The following is a 27,952-nucleotide window of genomic DNA, read 5'->3' as shown; positions in this document are numbered from 1 at the left end:
GCCGTGCAATAGCCTTGAGGCTGCTAACGTGGTGATAAGCGGTTGTTTGCCTGTGCTCTGGAGCAAGCGTGGTTTATCTCTTCCTTGTTCCAGACCCGGAGAGAAGAAGCCTGTCGATTCCGCTGCCGTGGGACCACCAGGTCTGTATTTTATCACTTCTCTATTCCAGCAGTGCCAGGAAACCTGATTTATGTTACATAGCACAAGGCTGGTGGCCCCGTTGTGCTCTTGGGTTAAAAGACAGAAGGAGAAGGTGCAGGGGAGCTCTGCTGCTTTTTGGGGGGCAGATTTGGTGCTTTAACTCACTGTGTTTCATGGGCTCGGGGTGGGTTGTGGATGTGGATGCTCCAGGATGCTCCCCCATAGAGCTGTGTTGTTCCGTGGCGCCAGGAGGAGGAAACGTTCGCAGCCGCCTGTACAAACAAGAGGCCCCAAGGAGGAAACAGCATGAGCCAGGCTGGGGAAAATCCCAACCTCCCTGTGCAAAGCCCAGGGCTGCAGGAGGGGATTAAACCGCAGATAAACCAGGATTCCCCTTTCCTCCTGTTTTGCCCCAAAACTGGTGCTTTCAGGTGAGGCGATGCCTGGTGCAGGAGCATGGTGGCAACAGGCAGGTTTAGTTTGGTGGGCAGGAGAAAACCCTCACCCTCCATTAAAGACCTGTGTTAAATACTGAGCTAACTTGAGCTGGTTTATGAGCTGCTCGGGGTGATAGTGTCTGTAGTAGTTCAGTGGCTGGTTGCCTCTTGCAGCAGCCACCCCACACAGGTTTAAATGAGTTTAGCCCTTTATAAAACTCTTCAAATCCTTTCTTTCCCCTGCCTCTGCCCTGAATCATGGCTGATAAAACCAAAGACTTTCCCACCTTCAGCCCATCTCCAGGAAGGAAAATGATATTAAACTCGAAACAAATTACATTGTGCATTCGAGTGAGGATGCTCGAATGCATTTTCTTTTCCTAATGACAGAGGCAGTGGGAATTGCAGCACCATTAACTTCTCCTTTTGCCTCCTGCAAGTTGTCAGCAGCTCTCCCCCTCGCCTAGTAACTACCTCATCCAGTGGGTTGGATGCTCTGCTGTGGCCCCAGCACCTTTTGTATGAGCTCAGAGCTGGAAAACAACCATAAAGCCCAAGGAATCCTTCAGGATGGAGCTGGGAGCAGCAGGGATGCAGGGTTTGCAGTGAACTCTATAGGAGCCAGCCCAGCCTCAGCCTCCAGAGCTGTTGCTTCCTATGGTGTTTCCTTCTGTTTTGTGCCTTTTGAACCTTTTTGGGCTTCTCACTGGTGGTGGACGGCAGGAGATGGGGAGATGCCAGGCTTTAAAGTGCTTCCAGCCTGGAGGAGGATCAGCCCTGCTGCTGGCTCTTGGAGTGGGAAACTGCTGCTTGGAGGGCGATAAACATTACTATGTCAGGGAGAAATAAACCTGCTGCTTTTTTCCTATTTTCTGGGGTTTTTTTGCTGGTTTCTGGGGTTTTTTTCCTCTATTTTCTGGGGTCTTTTTTCCTTTTTTCCCTGTCTGGTTTGTCAGCACTTTATGCTGCATTTGAAGCAATGAGAGATGGGGACCAGGGCATCAGATTGGCTGCATCAGGTCATCCCATTGACTCTGGATATAAGATTTGGGTTAATCCTTGAGCACCGGCCATGGGTCAGGGCCCTGCAGACCCAGGGCAGATTTAAATCACTGTATTCCATTAAGACACAGCCTCCCAGGGGTCCTCATGTATTTGGGCTCACTTTAGGCTATGGGATGCATCCATTCACCTGCTTCCATTGCTCCAACCCTTTCCCAAGTGCTGGTGGCTGTAGCGCAGGCTCCATTGGCCTCAGCCGCACCTCCCCTCCCGGCCCCATGCCCTCGTGGCTCCGGCAGCACCAACAGGTCTTTCCAGTCCTGCCCTGGGCTGCATTTGGCACCAGTCCCTTCCAGAGCTCCCATTGCAGCTCTTGGGCACGTCGGCAGTGGGGCGGCACCCAGGGAGGGGGAAATGCACCCGATGCGTCACTGGGTCCCTTTATGTTGGTTGTTGTGGCTTTAAATAAGCATTCAGCACCAGTAAATGCTTGTAGGGCCATCCCTGTAACATCAGCTGTGTCCATGACATAACAGGATCACTGGGGCACACAGAGCATCACCTTTTACCAGCTGCTTCCTGCCTGTTGGAAGGAGCATCCCCGGCACCCAGCACCAGTGGGATGAAGGTAAAACTCAAACTGGTGCTTGGAGCAACATGGGGCTCCCAGAGGGTGGGCATCCCCCTGTGGCATGGCTGTATCCCAAAGCCAGTCTGCTGGGTCTGCATCCCACATGGCAGGAGAAGGTGTGGGATGGGGGAAGATGGCAAATTTGATGTATTTTGGGGGCCATGCAGGTTTTCTGGATGGGGAGCAGGATGAGCCACAGGATCAATGGTCAGTGATCACCATGCAGATCCCAAATCACAGCATCTCCCCTAATCCCTGTCGGATGCTCATCCATGGCACCATTGCAATGCTTTTCCCTGTGCTTCCACCTCCGCCGCTGCCTGGCTCTCCATGTTAACAGATGGCTGGAGTGACAATTACTGCCTGTATTTATAAATTCCTTGTTGGGCTGTTATCCGGCATGTGATAGAGCTTTACACAAACACAGAGCCGGGAGTCACTGCTGGCTGTTGTAACTGGAAAGGAAATTATATGGCACAAAGCACTCCAAAAGAGCGTGATGGGTTTTGCTGGGGAAGCAGCTTTGATGGGTGCATGTGAAATGAGTTTGGTTTGCATAGACATTGGTGTGAGTGGCACTGTCTAACTGGCATCTCATCCCATCCCATTGCTGCATTGCAAGGCTGCTTTTCATGGCTCCTGGAGCTAATTTAATTGCTTTTCTCCTCTTTCTGGTTATCACGCTCATGAATTTGGAAGCTCTTAATGCAAAACAATTAGGGACGGGATTCCCTGGGGGTGGAGTGATTTCCTGTCTGGAAATGCAATGGGTCTTTCATCCTCCTTGTCTCTGACTGCTTGATGCTGGGTACCAAGTGCTGCTGGTTGGGAAGGCTGATGGTGATGGCTGATGCTGCAGGCAGCACAGTGAGGGTTGCAGAGGATGCTGGTGATGTTACAGTTAAATCAGCCATCCATTGGGAATGACAACTGTGAAAGCAGGGTGGTCTGTGGGGAGGTTACACCTAAGCAGGGGGTAGGTGAGCTGGCCTGCTTAGGAACCTGCCTCTTTGTCAGGATATTGGGATACAAGCAGGAAAACAGCATTCGGTCCTTTGCCAGCATGTTGTGCCCTGAGCATCCCTGTTCCTGAGCTCAAGTCATCTGTACCACCTTGCTGGTGACCTTCCCTTGGGTGCTGCATCCAATGAGCTGCTCCTGTTGGAACACCCTGAGGACCATAGGACTGTCACTCCATTGCTTGTGTGGGGTGGCAGTGGAGGACCCCACTGCCCCTGGGCTCAAGGTGATATTTAACCATAGCTTCTCATCCTTCCTAACCACTCAGCAAGGAAAGGGAGAGGGGACATAAAGCACAGGAGTTGTGCCTGCAGGGAATGCAGGTGTCATAAGCAGCATGTTCTGGGGAGGCTGGTGGAGGCACCATGTGGTTTTTCCCAGCATGGAGCTGCCCACATCACCTTTCCTGAGAGCTGGAATTCACACAAGTGATGGGTTCAGACAGAAACAGGGGAAGTTTGGATCTAAGGAGGAAGTTCTTTACTGTGATGGTGCTGAGGCACTGGAATGGGTTGCCCAAGGAAGTTGTGGATGCTCCATCCCTGCCAGTGCTCAAGGCCAGGTTGGACAGGGCTTGGATGCCATGGTTTGGTGTGAGGTGTCCCTGCCCATGGGTTGGAACTGGATGATCTTAAGGTCCCTTCCAACCCATTCCATGTCTCTATCCACCACACTGAGGTCCGTTCTGCTCCTTAGGGAGCCACCTCACAGCACTGTTGATGCCCCCATTGCTTCCCTATCCCTGTGGCACTCGGGATGCTCCTCACCCATCCCAGCTGCCTCGCACGGGCAGGAGGGATCAAAACCCAGCGCTCCCTGGGTGGTTTCCCTGCTCCCATGGGCTGGTTTACAGGGAATGGGAAGGGCAAAGAGCAGTGCTGGGGGGGACTGTTTAACCTGCAGGTGCAGCCGCAGCTCTTGCCTCACCGTCAGCCAGCAATGGTGCCAGCAACACCCACATGGGCCCCAGCTGTTTCCGTATTAAGTGCTGGATGGAGCCAAACGTGATCCCAGTGTGTTTGCAGGGAAAGCAGAGGGGGAGCAGCCCCACTCCTGTTGCTTGGGCTCGTGTCAGCCAGACCATCTGCGTCTCCCTGGGAAAGGAGTTATAAATAGGTTCTGCTGCTTTCCTTTCCTTTCCTTTCCTTTCCTTTCCTTTCCTTTCCTTTCCTTTCCTTTCCTTTCCTTTCCTTTCCTTTCCTTTCCTTTCCTTTCCTTTCCTTTCCTTTCCTTTCCTTTCCTTTCCTTTCCTTTCCTTTCCTTTCCCTTTCCCTTTCCCTTTCCCTTTCCCTTTCCCTTTCCCTTTCCCTTTCCCTTTCCCTTTCCCTTTCCCTTTCCCTTTCCCTTTCCCTTTCCCTTTCCCTTTCCCTTTCCCTTTCCCTTTCCCTTTCCCTTTCCCTTTCCCTTTCCCTTTCCCTTTCCCTTTCCCTTTCCTATGGCAATAACCTCCCAGACAACTGAGGGTAATTCCAGCACCTTGATCCCATCCCACTGATGCCTCCCTTGCTGAGCTCATGCTGTGGCAGATGCTTGCTGAGAGGACCCCAGGGAGGCTTGGAGAGGCTCTTTCCTCCTTAAAGAAGTTAGCATCAAGGAGGTGTCTTTGGCTGCTCTGCTTTGCCCAGCAGGGATGTAAGGGGTGGCTGGTCCTGCAGCCTCATCACCCTGATGTGGGTCCAGCCATGGGGTGGGCAGAGCATCACTGGAACCCAGGTGAGGAGCTTGTGCTCCTGCATCTGCTGCTCTGTATGGATAATGCACCAAATTCCTGTAGTCTAGGGTTCATTCGTCACCTGTGATTTGCTGGGAAAGCTGGAAGTCAGCACAGGGATCACCCCCGCTGGTCATTATGCTGTGTCTGGTTAAGGTGGAGAGAGCCCTGTGTTTTAAACCACATAAACACCAGCAAAGGAGAAGGTGCTTGGTTGCATCCAGCCTATTTACAGCCGGCACAAAGGGACGTTTCCCATGCCTGAGCCAGTGTTGTGCCATGGATGTGATGTCCCAGCAATGTGCAAAGCAGTCAGATCCCTGTCATTAGTCCCTTTCCTAAGCAAGGAAAAGGAATCTCCAATGACCTCTGCATTAGAGATCCAACCAGGAATAAGGAAACCAGAGGATTTTCCCAACCGTGGTGCAAACAGGGGTGTTCGGTATGGGAGGGTCCAACCTAATGCCATAAACCAGATTGGATTAGGACGGATTTGCAGAGGGACAGACTGGGAGAGCAGCTTATTTAGGTTTTCAGCAGCCGTGTCACAACTATACTTGGTGTTGCAACACTCTGTTGCATTGTGTTAGCATTGGGGTGCTGGGTTTGAGGGCTCAGTGAGCAGCAGGGCTGGGCACAGGGGAGATGCTGTTGGGTGGCCAAGGGAGGGAGGGAATGGAAGAACATGGCTAAATAAGCATCAGGAACCTGGCATCTTCCTTGTCTTGTGAGTCTGAACCAAGTCCCTTACCCATGAGATCACATAGGGTGAGTACCCATTAGGGTTTGGATGGTTTTATGCTGTTGTGGGTCTTTTAATGTGAGTTAATCCATCATTATGGATGTAGCTCTGTGGTGTGGAAGTGCCTTGTTGTCCCTGTCCTGCTCCATGTGCTTTTGCTGTGCTCATGGGCATGGCCTTGCCCAGGCTGCAGCAAAGGGGCTGCCTTCTGTGGGGCTCAACCTACACCATGGGGTCACCCTGACCCACGGCGTTTCCATACAGGACCTGTGTTTTGGGGCTTTTATCAGTGTTTTTACCTCATTTCTCCCTGCTCTTGCTCTGCTCCATTCTTCACAGTGGGATTTTGCATCACATCCTTCTGCCTTGAAACCCCATCTCCTTTCCGGAGCGTCACTGCCTTCCCCTGTGCTCTGCTCTCCCTTTGCTCAAGGGTGTGAAGCAAAACATTGCCCAATTCTTTAGTAACTTCCACAGAAGAGGTGCTTCCCCTTGCAGCTGCCTGCTAGGAGCGATGCCACCCTCTGCTCAGCACCCATCCCTCCTCCTGCTGCTGGAGAACCACAAGCAGATGTGAGCTTGGCTGTCTCCCGATGCCCTCCCACTGCTGGAGTGGTGCCGTGTTGGGATCAGGGAAGGAAAATAGGCCACTTATCGTGTGCGACAGACACAGCCACCCCCGGAGCCTTTTGTCTGTGAGGAGAGGGATGCAGTGATGAATACCCACGTCAGTCCGGGGGCAGAGGCAGCTCTCAATGTGCCGGTGATGCAGATGGGCATCATCGTCTGTGTATGCTCGCAGCAGCCTGTAAACACAGCATGGAGGGAGGTGATGTGGAGGGAGGAGGAGGCTGCACGTGTGGGGAGCAATGGGAGATGGTTGCTGGCTGAGGATGGAGATGGGGAGAGGGGTTCCCCTATGAGTGTGTTTTGATGGGGGGAAGCCTCCATGGAGATGTTTCCACAACTGTTTGGGAAGTCTTGAATACCTCATCTGTTCTCATACATCCAGAGGAGGGTCATGAGAATCAGAGGAGGCCACGAGGATGATCAGGGGCTGGAGCAGCTCCTGTATGGAGACAGGCTGAGAAAGTTGGGGCTGTTCAGCCTGGAGAAGAGAAGGCTGCGTGGAGACCTCAGAGCAGCCTTCCAGTATCTGAAGGGGGCCTATAGGGATGTTGGGGAGGGACTATTCATTAGGGACCATAGCAACAGGGTGATGGGTTCAGACTGAAACAGGGGGGACCTAGGTTGGATATAAGGAGTAAGTTCTTTACTGTGAGGATACTGAGGTGTTGGCATAGGGTGACCAAAGAAATGGTGAATGCTCCATCCCCGGCAGTGCTCAAGGCCAGGCTGTACAGAGCCTTGGGTGACATGGTCTAGGGTGAGGGCAGGGGGATTGGAACTGAGCGATCTTAAGGTCCCTTCCAACCCAAACCAGTCTATGGGTGCAGATGGGTCCATAACTCCAGGAGGAGATGGAGATGGGCTGCCCTGGTCCTTGGCTGCTTCCAGGGCAGGCAGTGTGCCATGGCCAAGGCCCATGGTGGATGCTCTCCTGACACTCTGGGGTCTGTCCTTTCATCAATCAGGCAAACCATTCCTGGCTTACCAAACTGGGTGGAACAGGCACAAAACTGCCCATCTCCCATCCCAATGCTGGAGGCTGGGTTCTGTTCAGTGCCAGGAACATGTGTGTTCCAGGGGTTTCCATCTCCCCTGCTCCAGTGCAAAACCCAGGTCACCAACAGCAGCAACAGACAAAACCCCAACCTGTGACCTTCAAGTCATGCTTTAATGATTGAGCATCCACATGAAAGCCCAACCAAGGAGAAGGCAGCAAACCCCTCTTTGTGGTGTTATATAAAAACTGTGGATCTGGGGTGTGTTTTTACATGTCATTTACCATTTCTGAAGTCTGCCTTAATTATAATAATCACCCTCAGCAGACAGGCAATTAGTAACGCTCTTGTATTTCTGCTGAGCTCAAACTTTGTGTCACAAATGCGTTGCTTCCTCCGTGGGCTGATGATGATGTGTGTGTAGGGCGGGCAGCATCCCCTCTGCATAGGGTTGAAAGGGGCATTGAGCAGTTCCACGCTAACTGGCAGCATCTGAGCTCTCCAGATGAGGATGCTCCATGGCAGGAGTGACTCACCCATCTCCTCTGTAGCTTGAAAGGGCTAAAAAGGCATGAGGAGGCTTTTGACTCTCTCCCTAGAGTGCCCTTGTGCGGCAGCAGCTGGGTCTGGACAGGCATTGCCAGGGATGCTGCAGTGCCAGCAATATTTCCTTGGGTTCATGCAGTTTGCTGCTCTTGGACCATCTCCCCAAGGCATCTCCTAGGGGAGAAGAGGATGTTGTTACAACCAAGGCTGCTTTTTGCTCCCCATGAGTAGCAGAACAGGACTGGCTGTTGATGCTGGTCCTGTGGGATATGCTGGGTCAGGGATTGCTGTGTTGTTGCCTATAGTGATGCTTGGATACAGGAGTATGAAAAGAGGCTCTGCTCTGAGTTGGGGTGATGCTGGAGCAGGGAGGATAAGCAGGACCAGGGATGCAATGCTGACACAGAGGGTTTCCAGCCTCCCCTCACTGTCATGGGTAGTGCAGCAGAGGTGGGGAGGTTGTAGCTCCCACAAAGCACCCCACTTTGGAGAGAACCCATTGGGTTAATATGAACAGTGGCCAGCCAAGTGACAGGGTCCTTTTGGAAGGGCTGAATGCCCTAACAGGGCCTGGCAGGATGTGGAGGGGTGAGTGGCCTCTGCTACTGCTTCTCTTTGCATCAGAGACTCCCCATCACTGCGAGCACCCCAAAACTGCCCCCCAGGCATGCAACACCCCCTCTGGGACACCCCTCACAGGGGCTTGCCCTTCTCCTCTTTCCCATCTCTTGCCATGAAGCTCCTGGAACCTTTCCTCTAACGGTGCCAGGGGAGAATCCAGACTGGCAACACTACCCTCCAGGTGAGCCATAATTCACTGAAGCACTGCCCTTGTCCTGTCAACTGCACCAACTGCCCTCACCCGGTTTCTCCTCCCCACTGGGGCTTTTTCCTCCCCTTGATCAAAACTCGCACTTTTTGTTCCTGGAGTGCCTTAAGAGGGAAGGAGCGGAGCAGGTAACACAGTCTGCAGGGCTCTGAGTGATGGGGAGGCTTAAACACCAGCTGAAAGTGATGGAAAGGGATGGAAAACTGATGGGCAGCACACCGAATGTACCTCCCTAGTTCGGATGCCGTGCGCACCATGGCTTGCATAGGCTGATGTGGGGGCGGTGGGTGATGTGCTGCCGCTGTGGCAAAGGGGAACGGAGCTCTCCCCGGTGTCGGAATGACACAATGAGCCGCTTCCCTTCCCGTTGCTCCGAGGCGGAGCGGCAGCGCTCTGCGCGCAGCCGTGCGTGCTGCGTGGGTACCCGCGATGCGCCTGAGCTCCGCAGGGAGCGACCGCACCGGCTCCCGGTGCGCCGGGCACGGGGGTACGGCCCCGACGGATGCCGCTGGGAACGGTGCGAGGAGGGGTCCTGAGTGCAGGTAACGGCGAGGGGAGGACGGGAGGGAGGGCAGCATCCGGATGGACTCCGCCGTGACCCTGCGTGAGGACAGGCCCGGTGTGCATGGGCCCCCCTGCTGAGGGTTATCCCGTTCTCTTTCCCCATCTCCTGCAGGGAGGACTTGGACTTTGCTGTAGGATGCATTCATCCTCCTGGGGTAGGATGGGTGCCCTGCGGGTCCCTGCGCGCCTGCATCTGAAGGATGCATCTTTAACCATGGAGGCTGGAGGCAGTGTTTCCAATGGGAATACGGGGCTGAGCGTGCTTGGGGAAGGGGAGCTCGTGTCCAGTATACAGCCTGGCCCCTCAGCATTCCAATGTGAACCTGGGTGAATGCTGGAACTGCAGAATAAACAGCTCCAGTTTCAGGGCTCCCTGGAGATGTGTGTGCATGGCAAGGGAGAGGGGGGGCAGTGGAAGCTATGCTGCTTGGCAAGTGTTAAAGGAGAAGCTGCTGCTCAGCACAAAAGCTGGTCTTACACAGCACAGGTCTATTCAAGGGACATTTAATTCCCTTCTGAAGTCCAGGCAAATGGGGAGCTGCCATATGGTGTCTGATGGCAGCAGGGAAAAAAGGCTCTTTGCAAAGCAGGGCAAGGTGGGAGCTTGCAGGGCTTCAGATTGTCTTGAAACAGCTCCGTTATTAAGGCTGAATGAGCTGGGTCTGTAGAGCAACCCATGTGGGTTAATGCTGGCTTGGGGAGGCAAAGGGTCCTGCTTGTGGCCAGCACCACGGATGGATGCTGAGGCCTAGCATCCAGGGTATTACTTCTATTAAGTTGCAGAGGCTGTAACTTCTTTGCCTGTGAGTGGCTGAGCAGCATCAGGACAACACGGCTGTGCCTTGAGGAGGATGCAGCTTAAACCCTGATAGAGCAGGGAGCATGTCTTGGCTGCTGCACAGGGAGCAGAGCAGGTCCGCATAGGGACAAGCAGACTCAGAGGGGGAATTTCAGCTGCCCTAAGTCCAAGGGCTGGTTTAAACAAGGAAGTTTGGGCACTCAGGTGTTTATGGCACACTTTGGGAAGAGGGGTATGTGCTGTGCTTCTGTATCCAGGGTGGCTTGAGGGATCTGGCACTCAAGGGGTCAGCATCCCTCAGCCATGACCCAGCTGCCCAGGTGTTCACACGGCAGGAGGGGCAGCAGGGAACAAGACTGACCAGTTCCCCATGAGGAAACAGGCCGTTCCCTTGGAGCACAGGGAGTTTTCCTTGGCAGAAACAAAGCTTTGTCCAGGGTGCCTTTGCACAGCCCGGCCAGGCTGGCCCAGTGCCCACCAGTGCACTTCCCACTGGTACTGGGGTACTGTGCCAGCACAGACACATGGATGCAATGGAGGAGGGTGGATGCAAGGTCTCCTTGCAGGGATCCGGATGCACTCCCTGTGCACAGGGAGGATGGCACAAATGGGATTCTATGGTGAGCTGCAGCATGGAAAGGTGCCAGGACCGAGCAATGGCTCTTTGCTGTCACACCAGCAGCAGTGACTCCATGTGTCAGCCCCTGCATCCAGGCTGCATCCTCTCCAGGGCAGCAGGATGGTCAGTGGAGGAGGTAGCAGGACATCATCTGCCTTCCTGCAGGTTGGGAAGCACATGTCCCCTGACATGGCTGGGAAATGGAGACACAGGATATGTCCTGCAGGACTTCATTGTGTCATTTCCCCTTCCCTGGAGCAGCATCTGAGGTGGGGATGCAAATGGGCTGGATGTCCACAGGGGCTTTCAGAGCCATTGCTCTAAGTGTGAGCAGAGGGACTGGAGGGTGCAATGCTGCAGCTAAGAGAAGATAGGCAGAGGTTCCTTCAGTTTAATTACAGTCTTTAATCACCCCTGAAGGCTCCAGGCTGCAGCTGCGTAGGAGGCAGATGTGAGTGTGGGCTCAAGCACTGTCATTATACATGATGCACCCACGGCCTGAGCTGCTAACAAGGATTAGTGGAGTTTGTCATCCATCTCTGGTGACTGAGTGGGCTGGGGAGCAATGAGCCACAGACTGGCTGGATCCTGCTCCACACTGGGATTTCCATCACATCAAACTGGGATTGCATCCCACTTCCCAGCTGTGAATTGCTCAGGTCCTGCAGCAAACCCGGCCTCAGCACCCACCACACCTGTAATAAACCCCAAAGGGGAACCCCACAGGGTTTAGGGATGCTGGGAAAGCACCTCATCCTGGAATCCCCTTGCCTGAAAGGATGTACCCCATGGCACAGGGACACACTACTGGCATGGTGACAGAGCTGGTATTGCAGGGACCAGGGCTGCTGCTGGGTGTGGGTGGGATGATGGGGTCTGTGATGCTGGTGGGAGAGGCAGTTTTGGGTTTGCCATGTCACCTTGGCCAGGCCACTCCTCTCACAGTCAGAGCTATTGCCCTGAGACCATCACACCTCAGTGCATTGCTTGCAGTGGTGCTGGCTGCTGCACATGGGCACAGAGGGCTCCCCAAAGGCTGCGCTTGAAGATGGGCTGTGTCATGTCCTTTATCATTCCTGTTCTCTGGTCTCGATCCTGTGGGTACCACCAGCATCACTCAGTGAGGCTTTGAGGGTGATGGCTTTTAGCCCCTTAGTGTCATACCCTGAGGTTTTTCAAGGGGAAATAGGAATTCAGCTGCACACTTTGAGTGGTCCTGATCCCTGGAGAGGATGCGCTGGGACCAAATGGGAGGATGATGGCAGAGATCCTCCCAACATTCCTCTGAAACAGAGCAGAAAAAGGTCCTACCTCATCCCCAGCTCCATTGCTCTGCATCCCAGCTCCTCACTCTTTCCTCTCCTGGCATCAGGCTTAAATACCCCATGTTTTTTAGTAAAAATCAGGCCTTTTCCAAAGTTTCAGGGTACCACAGGTTTCCTGTGGCATTTCCATGCATGGCTCCAGCCAACTCTTTCTTCATTGACAGTATTCCTGGGCTAGTGTCTTCAGTGGGAAGACGTGGATTTGTTGTACTCCAAATGTCCATAGGGAATACAGATGTACTAGAGGATGCTTGCTTGTGAGGAAGCCTGTAGTCAGCTACATCCTACCCTGTCTGTCGTGGTTAAACTCAGCTCAGGAACTGCAGGACCCAAATGATGCTGAAGCTTGTGATGAGGCTGAAGCTTGTGATGATGCTGAAGCTTGTGATGATGCTGAAGCTTGTGATGAGGCTGAAGCTTGTGATGATGCTGAAGCTTGTGATGATGCTGAAGCTTGTGATATTGTGGTAAGGCTCCCAAGCAGCCAAGAAGTCCCTTTTATTGCACAGCCCTCATTCACTCTCAAGCTTGACCCAGTAATGGCAAGCCAGGAGCAGGATGCTCTGGGTTGTGCTGATGGAGCAGAGTGCTCAGAATGCAGGACCTGGGGCTCTTGGTTTGTGTTTTGGCCATCCCTTTCCTGCATTGGTTCCACTGGGGCAATGACTGGGTTGTGGGGTGGGCACAGGGCTGATATTGAAGCTTGGTTTGGTTCTGAAGCTCTTCTGGGCTCTGTGATGAGAACCCAGCAACCCTGGAGCACTTGAATCTCCTTTTGTGGCCTTCCTTCGAGGGCAGAACTTCATTGTGAGCTGGTCAGCAAGTGCTTAAACCCTTTCTGGCCAGAAATGCACCAAGCAATGCTGCCTGCCGCCCTCAACAGGCTTCTGCTTGGCTTGCAATGCTCCTTATACCCACTGCAAGTCCTGGGGTCTGGCTCAGCCTGCACCCCAAGTCATCTCTCCCATAGGGTCAAGGGATGTGTGTATATGGAGAATGTGTTCGGGCAGTGTGGTGTGTGAGATCTTGCACGTTGTCGTGTGCCCTTAGACCCTGAGCTGCTGCCTGGAGGGGACGGGGATGGGCAGAGCCTGGTCAGCAGTGGTACCATCTGCCTGCTGTGCACATCTGGCAGAGAGCTTGGGGATGCTTCTCTGCCCTATACAGGCATGGGCTCAAGCAGAGAAGGAGCCAGCATTGCCCAGCACATCTGGTTCCTTTCTGGTGATGTCTGGATAAATACTGTCCCAGAGCCAGAGAGGATGCCAAGAGATGTGTCTTCATTTGTATTCGTTTTCTAGAGCTGGAATTCCCTAATCTTGGCTCTGTTTTGCTTGGAGCAGATTCTGCAAAGCCCTTTGCTCAGGAGCACACAGGGCTTGGCACTCTTTGTGAAGTACCTGTGCAGAAACACTGTCATCTCCCCAGGTGACTTAGTGGGAGCAAATCTGATTGGGATGGATACTCGTAAGGATATAGGGATGCTCAACTGGTAGAGGAATTTCTGCTATTTCTTTACAGGATACACATGAAAGGGAGAGTTTGGGACTGTGCCTGCATGAAGCCTTTTGCACCAGACTTTGTTTAGGGCCACATCCATGCATTGATGGTCAGGTGGATTCACTGTCCCCACCAATTCCCTTCCATTCAGTGCTGAATGGAGAAAATCTGGTCAAAAAGCTCTGCTTCCAGGCCTGCTCCTGATCACAGTGCACAGGGGATGAGCAGCTCAGGCAGAGGCACAGCTGTGTGAAAGCCCATCACATGCATCCTGGCCTCTTTCTCTTAAAATAGAGCCTGGAATGGTCAGAAATGAGCTTGTGCTGCTGCTCCATCAGTGCAAAAAGGGACATTGCAGCTGCCTTGGGAGTGGGAAGGGATGGGGATGGATGGATGGGTGGATGGATGGATGGTGAAGGGATGGATGTTGGATGGATGAATGGATGGGTGGAGGGATGGGTAGATGGATAGATGGATGGTAGATGGATGTTTGATGGATGAATGGATGGGTGGGTGGATGGATAGATGGATGGGGGATGGATGGATGGATGGGGGATGGATGGATGTGTGGGTGGATGGATGGATGGTGAGTGGATGGATGGATGGGTGGATGGTGGATGGATGTGTGGGTGGATGGGATGTGGGTGTATACATGGATGGGTGAATGGGTGAATAGTAGGTGGATGGGTTGATGGGTGGATGGATGGATGGATGGATAGGTGGATGGGTGAGTGAATGGATGGAGGAATGGATGGATGAGAGATGGATGGATGGATATGTGGATGGACGGATGGGTGGATGGATGGATTGATGGGTGGATATGTGGATGGATGGATGGGTGTTTATGTGGATGGATGGATGAGTGAATGGATGGAGGAATGGATGGATGAGAGATGGTTGGATGGATGGATGGGTGGATATGTGGATGGATGGATGGGTGGATAAGGGATGGGTGGATGGATGGTGGGTGGATGAGTGATGGGTGGATGGATGGATGGGTGGATGGTGGGTGGATGGATGGTGGGTGGATGGTGGATGGGTGTATGAGGGACGGATGGACAGGGTCACTCTGCCCAGGGGGCTGAGCTGTGCCGCAGCTCTCTGGCTCCCTGTGGGCACCAGGCCAGTCCCTCCTGTGCCGCAGCCTCTTGGCTGCTCCTCTCCTCCCAGTGGCTTCTGCTCCCTTTGTTTCACTGACTGCAGCAGCATCCTTGCAGCTCTCCCAGGATCCCGGTTTAGGTGCGTGCAGGGGATGAGCAGGGCTCAGTGCGAGGGAGGGTGTAGAGCAGGGGGCTGCTTGCTCGGTGTGGGTGCATGTGGGTGCTTTATCTCTGTCCTGTGGGTCTCAGCACCCCACTCACCCCAAGGGGCCCTGGGAAGCAGGAGGAGGGCACTGCTGGGAATGCTGCTCCTCCTGCCATGCATGGGTTACTTTCCTAGCCACCAAGCTTGGTGAAACACTTCAGATGTGTTCTATTTTGAACTCCTGTCTGATGAACAGGACATCAGCCCTTTGGGCTATGCTGCTCCTTGAGATCTGGGGTTGCTTTTGCTCTAGGGGTGGTTGCCTGTATCCTCGAAGGCAGCAGGGCTGTGGTGCTGCCATGGGGATGTCACTGCTTTGCCGTGCTGCTATCCCTGCTCCTGTGCTGTGTTCCCTTGCCCTGCGCTGGCCCCATGCCCAGCTGCTGCAGCGGGGATGCTTGTACCAGGCTCACTCCTCAGAAAGCATCACTTCCACCTCCTGGGGCACAAACATGCTCGCTGAGGACATGAATGATGCTGATGAAGAGGCAGCTTCAGGGCAGCTCCTTTTGCTGTGCAGCAGCTGATGCAGGACTGCCCGGGATGCTTTACAGGACCTTTGCAATATGGCTTGGATACCAAAATTAGTCTAATTGCAGCCCAAAGCCCTACACCTGCATCCAGTGACAGTCTCTGTTGCATTCAGCATCCTCTTTCCACTCCTAGTTTGAGTAGGTGCATGTCTAACACTGGGATGCTCCATCCAAGACCCATTTACAAATGGGGTCAGGCAGACCCAAGAGCAGAGGGTAGGGAAGAGGAGGGGATGATGCTTTGGGGCTGCCTTGGAAAATCACCAGTGTGCTTGCCAGCTGCTGGCTCACGCTGGCCCAGTTCTGCCTGTCAGGCTGTGAGATGTCACGTCCCAAATGTGGCATATGGAGCTTGGGCTCAAATTGTCTCTTTTCTGGGCTAACAGATAAAAAAACCCTCTTGAACAGTGCAGAAAGCACGCAAGCACTGCATGGGTTTGCTTATTCACATGGCTGATGGAGAGCAGGCAGCTCTGTCTGATCAGTGCATCCCTGTCCTGTATCTCCATGACACTGATGGGCATCCTGGGGATGTAGTAGGTAGTGACCTGTGATCTCCTTGCCCAAGGTCCATGGTGGAGGTTCCCCTGTTCCCTGTCCTCACTCTTGTCCTCCCCTTGTCTTTCAGATGCCCTGCAGTAACCTGTCCCTGCACAGAAGGACCTTCCTGCCTTAGCCAGCCCATCCTGCCAAGCACCCTGCTAGCGATGGCCTCAGCACCCCAGTGAGAACAGCAACACCAGGACCGAGTCCCCCCCAACAGCACCACATCCATTGGGAGAGCCATGGAGGCCCCTCCGGATGTTCCTGTAGGGAATCTCATTGACTTTGACACCGAAACCCCCACCTGCATCCCTTCGGAGCCATCAGCCACCAATGGCAACGGGCACCTGGGGGACACAGGGGATGTGGCCGGGGAGGAGAGCGATGCCACTGAGTCTGCAGACAGTGAGAATGACATGGGTGACTCCCCCCAGCACTGGGGCAGGTACCACCGCTCCTCATCCAACGAGTCCTTCTCCTCCAGCCAGAGCACGGAGTCGGCTCGGGATGAGGACATGGCTGAGCGCAGGGAGTTCATGCGGCACTATGTGGAGAAGATCTTCACCGGGGGGTGAGTGAATGGGGCCTGAGTGGGCTGATAGGGAGCATCCCATGGGATGGGGTCTCCCAGTCTGGTTTGTGTCCTTCCCTATGCCTGGATAACATGGGTTGTTGCTCTGGGTGTTGGCAGAGCTCTGACCTGCCTCCCTTTCTTAGGCACATCCCAGCTCATCTTTCATCCCCAGCTTCCCACCCCTCTCCTTTCTCCCTTTTCCCATGCCTGGGTTCTTCCCATGCCATGATCTCCGACTCCTCTCCCCCACTAATGATGCTCCTGCCAACACCAGCGGCTCACCATGTGCCCCTTGGCCCTGCAGCAGCCCCTGTCTCCCACCCCAGCCCTGCATCCCCAGCTCCCATCACTGTGGTCTCCATAATGCTGTGGCTCAGTGTGTCAAGCAGGATTGAGCAAACGGAGCGTGATGAGCAGCAACAGGGGTTGTTTTTGCTCTGGGGCACAGTGCCTGTCTCTGGAGCTCAGTTTCTGCTCGGGCTGTGCTTAGCTCTTCCATTCTCCCTCTGCCTTTGGTTTTCCCCCTGCCAGGGAGGAACAAAAGAGCAGCATAAGATGACGGATTGCAGAATGGATGCTCTTCATCCTCTGCTTCCTCCTGGTATCACAGGACCAGGATGCAGGTGGGAGCTGAGCCATGCTCCCTGGATAGGGGATGCCAGCCACATCCTCACCTTTAATAGTGTTTTTCTCTCTTTCTACCCCATTTCAGAGAGGATCTGGACCAGGAAGAGAAGGCCAGGTTTGGTGAGCTCTGCAGCAGCGAGAATGGGAAGGGCAGGGAGTGGTTTGCAAGATACGTGAGTGCTCAGGTAAGGGGAGAGATGGGCAAAGGAGCAGTGACCCTCCACTGGGGCTTTGGAGCAGGAGGTTTGGGTCAGGGGAATTCAGCAACACCCCAAAACGATACTTATGGGGGGCAGGAACTGGGGTAAAAGGAGGAACTTCAGTGCAGGGAGATAGAGAAGTGAATGAACGCATCTCAAGGCAGTTAAATACATCTTTATTGCAATGTAATACATTTAATTTATAACTACATTTAATTTATAAATACATTTAATAATAAAGGAACAGAAGTCACCTCCTTTATGTAAAATGACACCCATCAGCACTCAGAAATGTCCTGTTCCCTACAAAAACAATTCCAAGAGGCAATCCCCTGTCTCCAGGAGGGAGGCTCTGCCCATCCCCATGCATGGGGGCCATGGGGGGGACTGAGGTTGCTGTTTTACCTGTACTAAACCATGGGCTTTGTGCCTGCAGCGCTGCAACTCCAAGTGCGTCTCAGAACAGACCTTCTACCGCCTGATGCAGTCCTTTGCCCTCGTGCTGTTTGAGTAAGTCAGGCCTGGGATGGGGCTTTGTTGGACCACCAAAAGCCAATGGGCAGCACCCATGGGTTGCCAGCAATGGGTGTCCTTCTTTACCAAATCCTTGCCCTGTCATAGGTGTCACCAGATGGATGACTTCAGCCCTGCCAAGAACCTCATGACCATGTGTTTCACCTACTACTACGTGGGTAAGAGGCACCTGCACCCTTGGGCCCTGCTTGTGTTGGTGGGGAAGTGTGCCCTGTGCATGGGAAGGGTGATGGAGGGTACCCAGGCTTGGCTGATACTGAGCTGAAAAGAGCCCCCATAGACAAGAAGCAGTGCAAACCTTCCAGAGACCCTCATTGATGCTCATGCTGATGCTGGTTTGTCATTGCTTCTATCCAGGGGTGTTCATGGCTAGGGTTGTTAAGGATAACAGGAAGGGATTCTATAGGTACATAGCTGGAGAGGGACTCTTCATTAGGGACTGTAGTGATAGGACAAGGGGTAATGGGTTAAAACTGAAACAAGGTAAGTTTAGATTGGATATAAGGAGGAAGTTCTTTACTGTGAGGGTGCTGAGGCACTGGAATGGGTTGCCCAGGGAGGTTGTGAATGCTCCATCCCTGGCAGTGTTCAAGACCAGGTTGGATGAAGCCTTGGGTGCCATGGTTTAGTGTGAGGTGTCCGTGCCCATGGCAGGGGGTTGGAACTGGATGATCTTTAGGTCCTTTCCAACCCAAACCATTCTATGAGTCTATGGTTCTATATGTGGCAATCCCCAGATGTTCCCTGACCCTGGGGCTGTGCTGTGAATGTCCCAGCCCAGAAACACCTTGGTTCATTGCTTGGTGTATGGTGGTCACTCCTCATTTCCTATCCAAAACCAGGGGGAGAATAAAGACCTATAGGAATTGGGCCTGTGCTGGGAGCAGGCCCCCAGGAGCCAGCAGCACCCAGACCCATGGTGCAGCTGAGCTCCTCATGTGCTGCCCACAGGCAAGACCCACACTCTGCCCTTGGAGGCCAAGGAGAAGCCCATGGGCAGCATTGACTCGTACCTGAAGTCAGCAAACAGCTGGTTGGCAGAGAAGAAGGACGTCGCAGAGCGGCTGCTGAAAACCACATCTGCCAAGACAGAGAATGTCAAGGGCTTCTTTGGGGGCCTGGAGACCAAACTGAAGGGTCCTACCAGCAAAAAGAGCGAGTGGGTACCTCCCTATTGGGTGCAATGGGGCAGGCACCAAGGCAGAAACCTCCTGGGTGCAGGGTCACCATGAGCCAGGAGTTACCGTGGCCATGGGAAGGGGCTGGTTCCATGCTTTGTACTTTGGTCACTGGGTATCTCATAGCATGGGAGTCCTATGTCCCTTAGGTGTGGAAATGTATGGTTCTAGGAGATGGTGCTGCTGCTTTGTGATCTGCATCATCTCTGTATTGGGTTTGACTGGGGTGGACACCACAGTCCCTTAGCCACCTTTCCAGACTTGGGGATAGTGGCATGGGAATAGGGGGGTTTCAGTGAGGGTGATCCCCTCGCTGGGGTGCACAGGGCTTTGCCATATGTGCTGTCATGGGCACAGGCTTTTTGGGAGCTGACACTGATTTCTGTGCCACAGGGAAGGGGAGGACAAACCAAAGGAGAAGCTGAAGAAGACGGGTGAGTGGAGCCAGTGCTGGTGGTCATGGCATCCCCAGTGAAGGAACAAGGGTTGGAGGTAGTATGAGATCACTATGACCAGCACTGCTGGAGCTGTGGGGCTGGGAGAAGGGCAGAAAGATGCTGTCTTCTCTGAGCCCTTAGAGAACTGCTCTAAAGGAGCCTTCACAGCTCCTTGCTTTGGAGCAATCACAGCTCTTACCCCACAGGACATCTTGTGGCACCTTGTCCTCAGTGGCATGTTGTGGATGTTTGGGCATCCACTGCCCCCAAGCTTTCATGTTGCACCAGTTTCCCCTCAGTAGCTGTGTGTGCTACCCATCAGTGATCCAGTCCCTCAAGTATCCTTCTGGGACATCCATGCTTTGGTCAGAGCTTATACCTGCACACAAAGGGCAGCCAAAGCTCCTGTTCTTGTTGGGAATGTGTTTGGGATGAGTATTTGGTTTGCAGTCCATGCCATCCCAGCTGCTTGGACACCAAGCTGGAAGGGGGTCACATAGTCTGCCCATGGGTGGGAAGGTGGGAATCATCCAGACCTCGGTATATGACTGTGTCCTCACAGTTTCCATGCAGAGCCCAGAGGAGGAGAAGAAAGGAGAGAAGATCTACCTGTACATGCACCTCAAGCAGCAGCCCATCTGGTAAAGCCTGCCTGGGGCGAGCTGGTTCCTGGCCAGTGTTGGTCCCACTGGGGAGGGGATTACTCTTCCTTGTCCACACCTTCTCCATATGGTTATGAGTGCTTTTAAGCTGCTGCTGTCCCTAAAGGAGGACGTTGATGGCTTTTGCACATCGAGAGGGTGTTTGCAGCCAGACTTGCTTTAGATCCCCTTGAATCATCTCCTGGCTCTTGGGAAATGGGAGAGCTTGGCCATGGGTGTACCCAGAGACATAGGAGAGATGGGAGATGTGGGGTGGCCATTCCCAACACTTCCCTCCCTTCCTGCAGGCACAACCTGCGGTTTTGGAATGCTGCCTTCTTTGACGCTGTGCACTGCGAGCGCAGGAAGCGGTCCCCAACCACCAGGTAGGATGTGCTCCCATCAGAAAAGGAGGTGCTGTGTCTCCTCCAGCCTCACAGCATTCCCAATGGTCCTGAGCATCACCAACCATGGGAAAACACTGCTTTCTGCCCCTGATGGCAAATCCATGGGACTACTGGTCTGTGGGGTGCAGCCTCTTAGGGATTTAGGTGCATGAAGGTTTTCTTGCTCGATTTGCATCAGTTTTGCAAGGACAAAGCCCTAGAGGTGTGCCCAGGAAACCCAGCTGGGTTCAGGCTGTTGGTGCTTGGTTTGCAAGCAGATATGGGGGAAGATGCTTAGTGCAGCTATAGGGAGGGAATGCTCTGGGTACCGGCTATCCCCAGCGGGGCTGTGAGCATGCTGTGCCAGCACAGTGTGGGGACCAGCACCAGGCAACCAGCAAGGATGGGAGCTGGAGATGTCAGCATCACCCCTGAGAGCTGTAGGATGGGAATAAACCCTGCAAAGGGAAGGGGATGCTTGTTTGGGAGGGTGGCTGTGTGCTGGGAGCATCTGGGTGCCCAGGCATGGGGACCCTACAGGTGAGATGCTCGCCAGGCTCAGGTCCATCTCTTGCTCCATTATGGAGCTGCCATGAGGACTTGAGCAATTCACTCCTCTCTCGACTGCAGTTTCCCCCTTGCTGTGTGTCTGTGCAGTGCTTTGAGGCTTTGAGCTCTCAGGGTGAGAGCACTTGAACAGCCCCTTTCTGAGCAGCCAGCCCTGCTGCATCCCCCCACAACCACAGCCACAGCAGCCCTGCCTCACACCATGGGATGCTCTGCTAGGCTGAGCGTGCCGATCAATCTCTGTTTTCTTCTTTATTGCCTTTCTTTTCATCCCAAGCAAGCCACTGAGAGAACCTATTGAACAGTTAATGTAACCATAACTGCATTTGCTTTGATTAAGCCCCAAATTAGCAGCAGCAAGTGTCTCACAAGGACATACGCCACCGGCAGCTGCTCTCTGCTCCGTGTGCCTTTCTCAATTAAACTGATGGCTGAGTCTGCTTCTGCTGCAGAAACAAGCCCACCTAACTAATGAGCTTCAAGAGCTGCACCTTGGAGTGCTTTGAGTATCTCAGTGGGGGTTGGAAGGTGGTGGTTATTCCCCCTTAGTCCTCTGGAGAGGATAATGGATGCTACTGGTGAATGGATGCTGCTGGCTGGATTGAGGATTAAAAACCCTGGCAGGAGGAGCTGGTTAGTGAGGGCTGGTGTCGCATGGAATGGGTTTGGAACACTGGGGATGCTGCTTGGCCACGGAAGGTGTCTGTATGGCCCACGGTGATGGGGCTGTGACCATTTCTATGGGGTGGTCAGGGCATCTCTGCAGTGTTCGGGCTGCATCCTCTGGGGCTGCAGTAAAGCAAGGGAGGTTTGTGCTGCTGTCGGTGGGGAGGGCAGGGGATGGGGGAAGGAACCAGAACTAAACCTCTTTTTCTCTCTCTTTCCTCTCTCTGCCTCTAACAACCTTCTTTCCATCTCTTCTTCTCTCCTTTCCCCTCCATCCCTCTGTCTTGCATGATCTTTCACGCACCACTCTTGTCGGCCCCGTTTCCGCTGCCGCTCCAGAGGGAACACTGGGGAGGAAGAGGAGAAGAGGTGTGTCTGTCCCTCTACTTCAGTGCGTTAGTGTCCAGAGGCTGATGCTCACTTCAGGTCCAAACCCTGCCCTGGGGAGGGGGGTGACATGTTTCAGGGGGGCTCTGAAAGGCCCTTTCTCCATTGAGGAATGGCCACCAGAGATTTGACTCCATGTACATCACCCACTCAAAAGGACCAATAGGCCTCTTTAATGTGGGCTTCTATAAGGAAACTTGACCAGTTTCAAGCTGTACTATTTTACTGTGGGAATCAGATGCCCACTGATGGGGTAGCCAATGGTTTACACTGGGAACAGCTCCCCAGGCAGGTTTTGGACATGAACTGAGTCTCTTCGTGGAGAAAGCATCCCCCTCTCCCATCTTTCCTGCTTGCTCCTGGCTTCTGCTGCCACATAGAGGTGCTGAGGGTCCTTTGCCAGCTGAAACAGCTCAAATCCAGCCACATCCATTGGTGTTCTGAGTTGGGATCAGGGCAGGGGTAGAACCATGGTTCTCTTGCTGGGGTATGGGGTAGTCAACCTTGGGGCAAATCACTGCAAGTGATGGCATTAGCAAGAGGATGAGGGTTCTTTGAAGCCTGGCAGTAAATCTCCCATGTGGCTAAGGCATGCACCAGCAAATGGATAACTGGAACACTGCTCAGATAGAGCATTGCTCAGGTCGGCTGTGTGGGGTGAAATGCTGTTGCTGAAAGAAGAGTGATGCCAAGTGGATGAAGCTGCATCTTAGGCACAGCTCTCACCATTGTCTGTCTATGGCAAGACATTCTTGAGTACACCAACACACAGGCAAGGTGTTAGCACACCGTGGGGTTACACACCCCTGTGCCTGCCCCATTGTGCTGGTATGAAGATCAAAGGGCTTGAGTAGAGCCACATGTGGCTTCCCCCCTTCCCAGGCATGTTACTCCCAAATAACAAGCCAGATTTTTCTTTGATAATGGTTTTTTTCTCCCTCCTTCCTCCCTAAAAAACATAAAAAGGCAGGAAAAAAATGGTTACAAACATGCTGCTTCTGTAAGTGGGCCAGTGAGGTCTGTGAAGTTTCGCTTCCAGATTTCAAAGCCCCCTTAATTTGATTCTTCTCCTTTCTTTCCAGCCTCCAGATTTGGATGTGGTTTTCATTTGCTATTGTGAGCTTTATCTGGAAGAAATTACACCTCTTTTTTTTCTCCTTTAAATACTTCTAAATATACCATACAAGTTTCCAGAGCCCTGTGAATAGCAGCAGCTCTCTCCTTGAGACTCAGCTCAGCACCTTCCTCATGGGCTGGGGTGAGGACAGGCTCACCTCCATGGGGTCAGCCTCGATGGGCACTCATCCTTCTCCCCTTTCAGCAACAGAAACACGCTCTGGGGCTGAGCTCACCCCCCTGAATGCATTGTGAGACACCCTTCATCCCAACTGCTGTTCTCACCCAGCACAGCTCTTCCCATCCCGCTTGGTGTGCTGGTGAGCTAGTGCGAGCTATAAGCGTGTGATGCGCTCCTGGTGTTCTCCTCTTCCTTCTCCTCCATAGAGCTGTTTTTCTTCTACCTATCCCTGTTTTTCCTTGCTTTTCCTCCTCTTATCCTTGCCTGTAACCTCTCGGGATGGGGCTGGCTTCACTGGTGTGCATGCACTGAGGCCCTGCTGCCACCACCTGAGCACAGCACCGCAGTGACATTCCATGACATAGGCTTTATTTCCAAAGCCCCCACGAGTGGGACACCTGGATGGGGACTCGTGCCACCACCTAGAGTTGGTTGCCAACATCTAGAGCACATAAACCCCTTTCCTTTAAGGCAATGCTGCAGTTGCATTTGCTTGGCAGGTGAAGTAGAGCCAGGGCATCTTCAGTGTGATGCTGGCACTTTGGTCCTTGAGTGGGGCCATAGGAAAGAGGATGGGAGCTCCTCGTGCTGTCGGAGGGGCAGGTATGTTTGGGGAATGGCTTGCTCGGGGTTTGGGGGTTTGGAGCCCTGCTGCAGATGCAGGAGAGGTGCCTGGTACCCTTGTGGTACCCCTCCTGTGCTGGGAGGGCTTCAGCATGAGCTGCAGACCCCCTGCTTCCTCACTCATCCCCCATACCAAAGCAATGGCACTGAAGATGAGAGATGCAATCTCAGTGCTAAGAGGCCAATGCTCATCCTAGCTCTTAACCTTCAGGAGCAAGCCAAGCTTGAAGATGACGTTCTCCTCCAACATCTCTTTGTTTGCCCCAGAGCAAGAGACCTACGGATGGATGCAGCTGTGGGAGCTCATCCTGCACCCCACATGCCAAGGGGTCTCGGTGCTCTCTGTGTCCTGGGGAGGGGGGATGCAGGCAGGGGGCTCTGGGGTGATGATGGTGCCAGATGGGTTTGTGCCTTGCAGGGAGAAGTGGTGCCACATGACACAGGAGGAGCGTGATGACAGCCTCCGCTTTAATGAGAACATCACCTTCGGGCAGCTGGGGTGAGCAGGGCATGGGCTGTTGATGGGGGACACATCACACATGTTCCATCATTGGGGACATCCTTTATGGTGCAGAGGATGCTCAGTGCTCCTGCTTGGGACCTGCTCCTATCTCTTACATTGAAATCTGGACACTGCAGTGTGTCTTAGCATGCTTTCCCATCGCTGAGCATCATCCCAATGCCCGGTACAAGGGAGTGCTGGAAGAAAGAGAAAGGTGGGTGGGAAACAAAGGCAGCTTGGCCCTTCCCTCACCAAGAACACCTCTGTCCTTCCTCAGCACCTTCATCCACAACATGCTGGCGTTTGGCCTGAACAAGAAGCTCTGCAGCGACTTCCTGAAGAAGCAGGCGACCATTGGCAACTTGGATGAAGGTAGGGGAGGATGCACATCCCTTCCATGGGATTCCAGAGGGATGGAGCTCTCCCACCTGCGTGGGATGCTTCAGCACCCTCCCAGCACCGTTTTCTCTTTCCTCCACAGAGCAATTCAAGCTGCTCAGTGACCACATTGAGCAGATGGCTACCGAATAGCTGCCTGGCCATCGTGCTGTGGTTGGAGCAGGCGGAATGGGGAGAGAAACCCACCATTGGGGATATACCTGAAACTGAAGCTGTGCTGCTTTGAGAATCACACACACAAGCTGCAATAAAACCTGCATGATCATCCAACAACCCTTAGCGCTGCACCAAGGCAGCACGTAGAAATAGGAGATAAACAGCCCCCTGCCCCTTGTCAGAACCCCTCGCATCTGTTTTCAGAGTAGACAGCCCCAAAAGTGTATTTTGTGAGTAAAAAAAGCAAAACCAAACCCAAACAAATGCAAAGAGAGAGTGACTACTGCAGGCTCCAGGTGTGTTTGCGAGAGCTGGATTGAGGGTCTCCATCCATGGAGCTCATCCATCCATCCTCCATGGAATGCTGCCTGTGGTCTGGGGTGTTCCATGGCACAACAGCAGCAAACGTGTTCACAGCTCGGTGCTTTCCCAAGGCTGCTGTGGATGGTGGTAAATCCAAAGGAATCCAAGGTTGTGACCCTCCTGTTGCCTTTCCCCCCCTGGCATCTGCATGGAGGCTGGAGCTGGACCAGGGCTATGGGAGGTGATGGCAGGGACCACATCCAGCCCCTGGGGCCACATCCAGCCACCAAGGGAAGCCAATTCCCTTGGAAGAGCATCCTCTACTTTGACACATCTCCCTCCATAGTGAGGCACTGGGTGTTCTCAGCACATGGGTTTATCCTGGCAATGCAGGACCTGGCTGCTGGGGATGGCAATGGGATGCAGCATCTAAATCAGGCCAACAGGTTGGGTTGTGTCCCCAGGATGTCACCACTGCCTGGGGGCATGGGCAGTGTGGGGGCTTGCTGGGAGCAGAGATGGGGCTGGCAAAGTGCTATTGCCTTCCTCTCTATAAGGCTCCTTGGGAGCTGGGGAGAAATCCTTCCCTTAGGACACCTTCCCTGCACCACATGTGTGGGTTTGTACCTGGGGGCAGAGAGAAAATGCAGTTTGCTCCGTATCATTATCCTGGATCAGCGGGATAAAACCCGTGGCCTTGGGCAGGATTGCTGGGAGAGGAGCACACACAGAAGCTGCTTGGGAGGAGGTAGCAAAACAGCACCAAGGCAGATTGCCCCTGGACCCGCTCCTGCTGCATCCTCAGCATCAGGGCTGCCGTGGGCTTATGGTGCTTTGCAAAGCCTCCTGGTTTCCCAAAGCAGCCGTGCTATGAGATTAATCACCCTCTTTCCCCAGCCTGCATCTCGCTGCCCTCTCCTTCCCCAGCCCCTTCGCTCCATCGATCAAACCTGAAATAGCTCTGTCTTAAGCACATCTCCTATTCTGCTACAGTGATGGCAGCTACCCAGTATGCAGTGTATCTGCTTTACCCTTGGCACAGGGTTTGCAGGGAGGATGGGGACATGGGGACATTGCTGCTCCCCACCACAGGGCACATCCCTGTTCAGATGGGACCTGGTCAGCTCAGCCCATGGGGTCAGCAAACCCCAGCTCCAAGCATCCATGGGTCCATCAAGCAGTCTCTCCCCCAAAATACTGTCCTGAAACACAAGTCCAGGTTCCAAGTGATCCTCAGTCCTTTTTTCCCCATGCTGTTGGCATATCCCATCAGATAAATAGCAAAACAGTGTTTTCTCCCTGTTTCTGGTGTCATTTCCTACCATCAGAATGGTGGTTTCACCTAAGCTGGGCTTCCCTTGCCACTGGGGCTGAGGCTATGCTCCATGCTGGGTCTTGTATGAAGGATTGGATCCAGCACTGGCTTACTCTTGGCCATTCCCCAGTGTGGGCAGTGTTACCAGAGAATGGTTTTTGTTGGGGTAAGGGACTGTCAGAGAGGCCTAACATGCACCTACTTGATGGAGAAGATGTGCTGGACCGCAGATATCAGGCAGGACCTGCATACTGGAGCATCCCATCCCTTTAGCATCCCTGTGTCTATCTCCACTCAGGTCTTTCCCGAATCCTGCTTTGTTTCTTTATTATCATCTTTTTTCCCCAACATGAAAAGAAGTTCAGCAGTGAAGTGTATATTATTTGCACGTGTATTTTTCTACCAAAAAGAATTAAAATGAAATAAAAAATGTCCATAATCCCTTCCCAGCTGTGTGAAGGATGGGGTGAGACAGAGTGAAAGGATGGAATAAATTGTCTTAAAAATGATTTTCTCCCTCAGATCTTGTGTGTTTTAATCAGATGGATCTTCCCCATGCTGCCTGCTTGGCCTCCATGGTCCCTGGTGCCTTCCCCAGCTCAGCCCTCACCAGCTTCTCCCTTTTGATGACCTAGTACTTAATAGAGGAGGATTGATGCACCTCTAAAAGAAACCTTCATGTCTGCCCCGGGGCCAGCAAGGCACATGAAGGAGCTTTAAGGTTTGTTTCCTTTTCCCCTGTGCTCTCAATCCCTGCCACTCGCTGCTGATGTGATGATGGAGCTGGGATCCTGCTCTCGCCTCAGGACATTCGATTTCAGTGTATTTAAGAATCAATTACTCACTGTTATCTTATTAAAAAAGAAGATGTTCCCTTAGATTAATGGGCTGGAAGCGTCATCCTCCACACAGGCTTTGGAGACCACATCCTATGGTCAAGCTGAGCATGTTCCCTGTCATGCTGGTGTCTCAATAGCCCAAGAACAAGGCTTCATGGACCTATTTCTCTTAGGAAAGAGCTTGCCCTGCTCCTTCTGTTTTCCTCCTCAAAGCACTCCATGGATTCACCATTGCAGGAGGGAAACTCATCATCCCTGAAGCTTGTGCTTGGATGTCTTACCTGGGGTTTTCCAGCTATGGAAAACCAGAAGCCACCTGCCCTGGGAGCACTTTTGTTCCCTCCATCCCATGCATTGATTATCACCTTGCCGTGCCCGATAACTTTGTGTGTATAAGAAAGGGGGAGTTTATTCCTTAGGTATTTGCTCAGCAATGGGTGCCCTTTGC

The 27,952-nt window shown here is 53.2% G+C and overlaps 1 protein-coding gene across 4 annotated transcripts; it reads left to right on the top strand.

The window, feature by feature from the left end:
- Nucleotides 1–20: 20 nt before the first annotated feature.
- Nucleotides 21–27,146, top strand: KIAA0513 (KIAA0513 ortholog). Of its 4 annotated transcripts, none has more exons than XM_034073205.1 (12): nt 21–140; nt 15,958–16,443; nt 17,159–17,258; nt 17,710–17,783; nt 17,895–17,965; nt 18,759–18,966; nt 19,379–19,419; nt 19,985–20,063; nt 20,372–20,449; nt 24,409–24,489; nt 24,770–24,864; nt 24,974–27,146. In XM_034073205.1, the coding sequence occupies exons 2-12, from the start codon at nt 16,115–16,117 to the stop codon at nt 25,021–25,023; spliced, it is 1,206 nt and encodes a 401-aa protein (XP_033929096.1). In that variant the 5' UTR covers nt 21–140; nt 15,958–16,114; the 3' UTR covers nt 25,024–27,146. The 4 variants fall into 4 exon arrangements, with proteins under 4 accessions (XP_033929096.1, XP_033929099.1, XP_033929097.1 ...); XM_034073206.1 differs by lacking the exon at nt 21–140 and adding an exon at nt 2,102–2,208; XM_034073207.1 differs by lacking the exon at nt 21–140 and adding an exon at nt 5,607–5,710.
- Nucleotides 27,147–27,952: the final 806 nt, after the last annotated feature.

This window comes from Melopsittacus undulatus, chromosome Z (assembly GCF_012275295.1).
Source record: "Melopsittacus undulatus isolate bMelUnd1 chromosome Z, bMelUnd1.mat.Z, whole genome shotgun sequence".
Taxonomy (NCBI): Eukaryota; Metazoa; Chordata; class Aves; order Psittaciformes; family Psittaculidae; genus Melopsittacus; species Melopsittacus undulatus.
The sequence above is the reverse complement of the archived record's forward strand: the minus strand, read 5'-3'. Positions and strand labels throughout refer to the sequence as shown.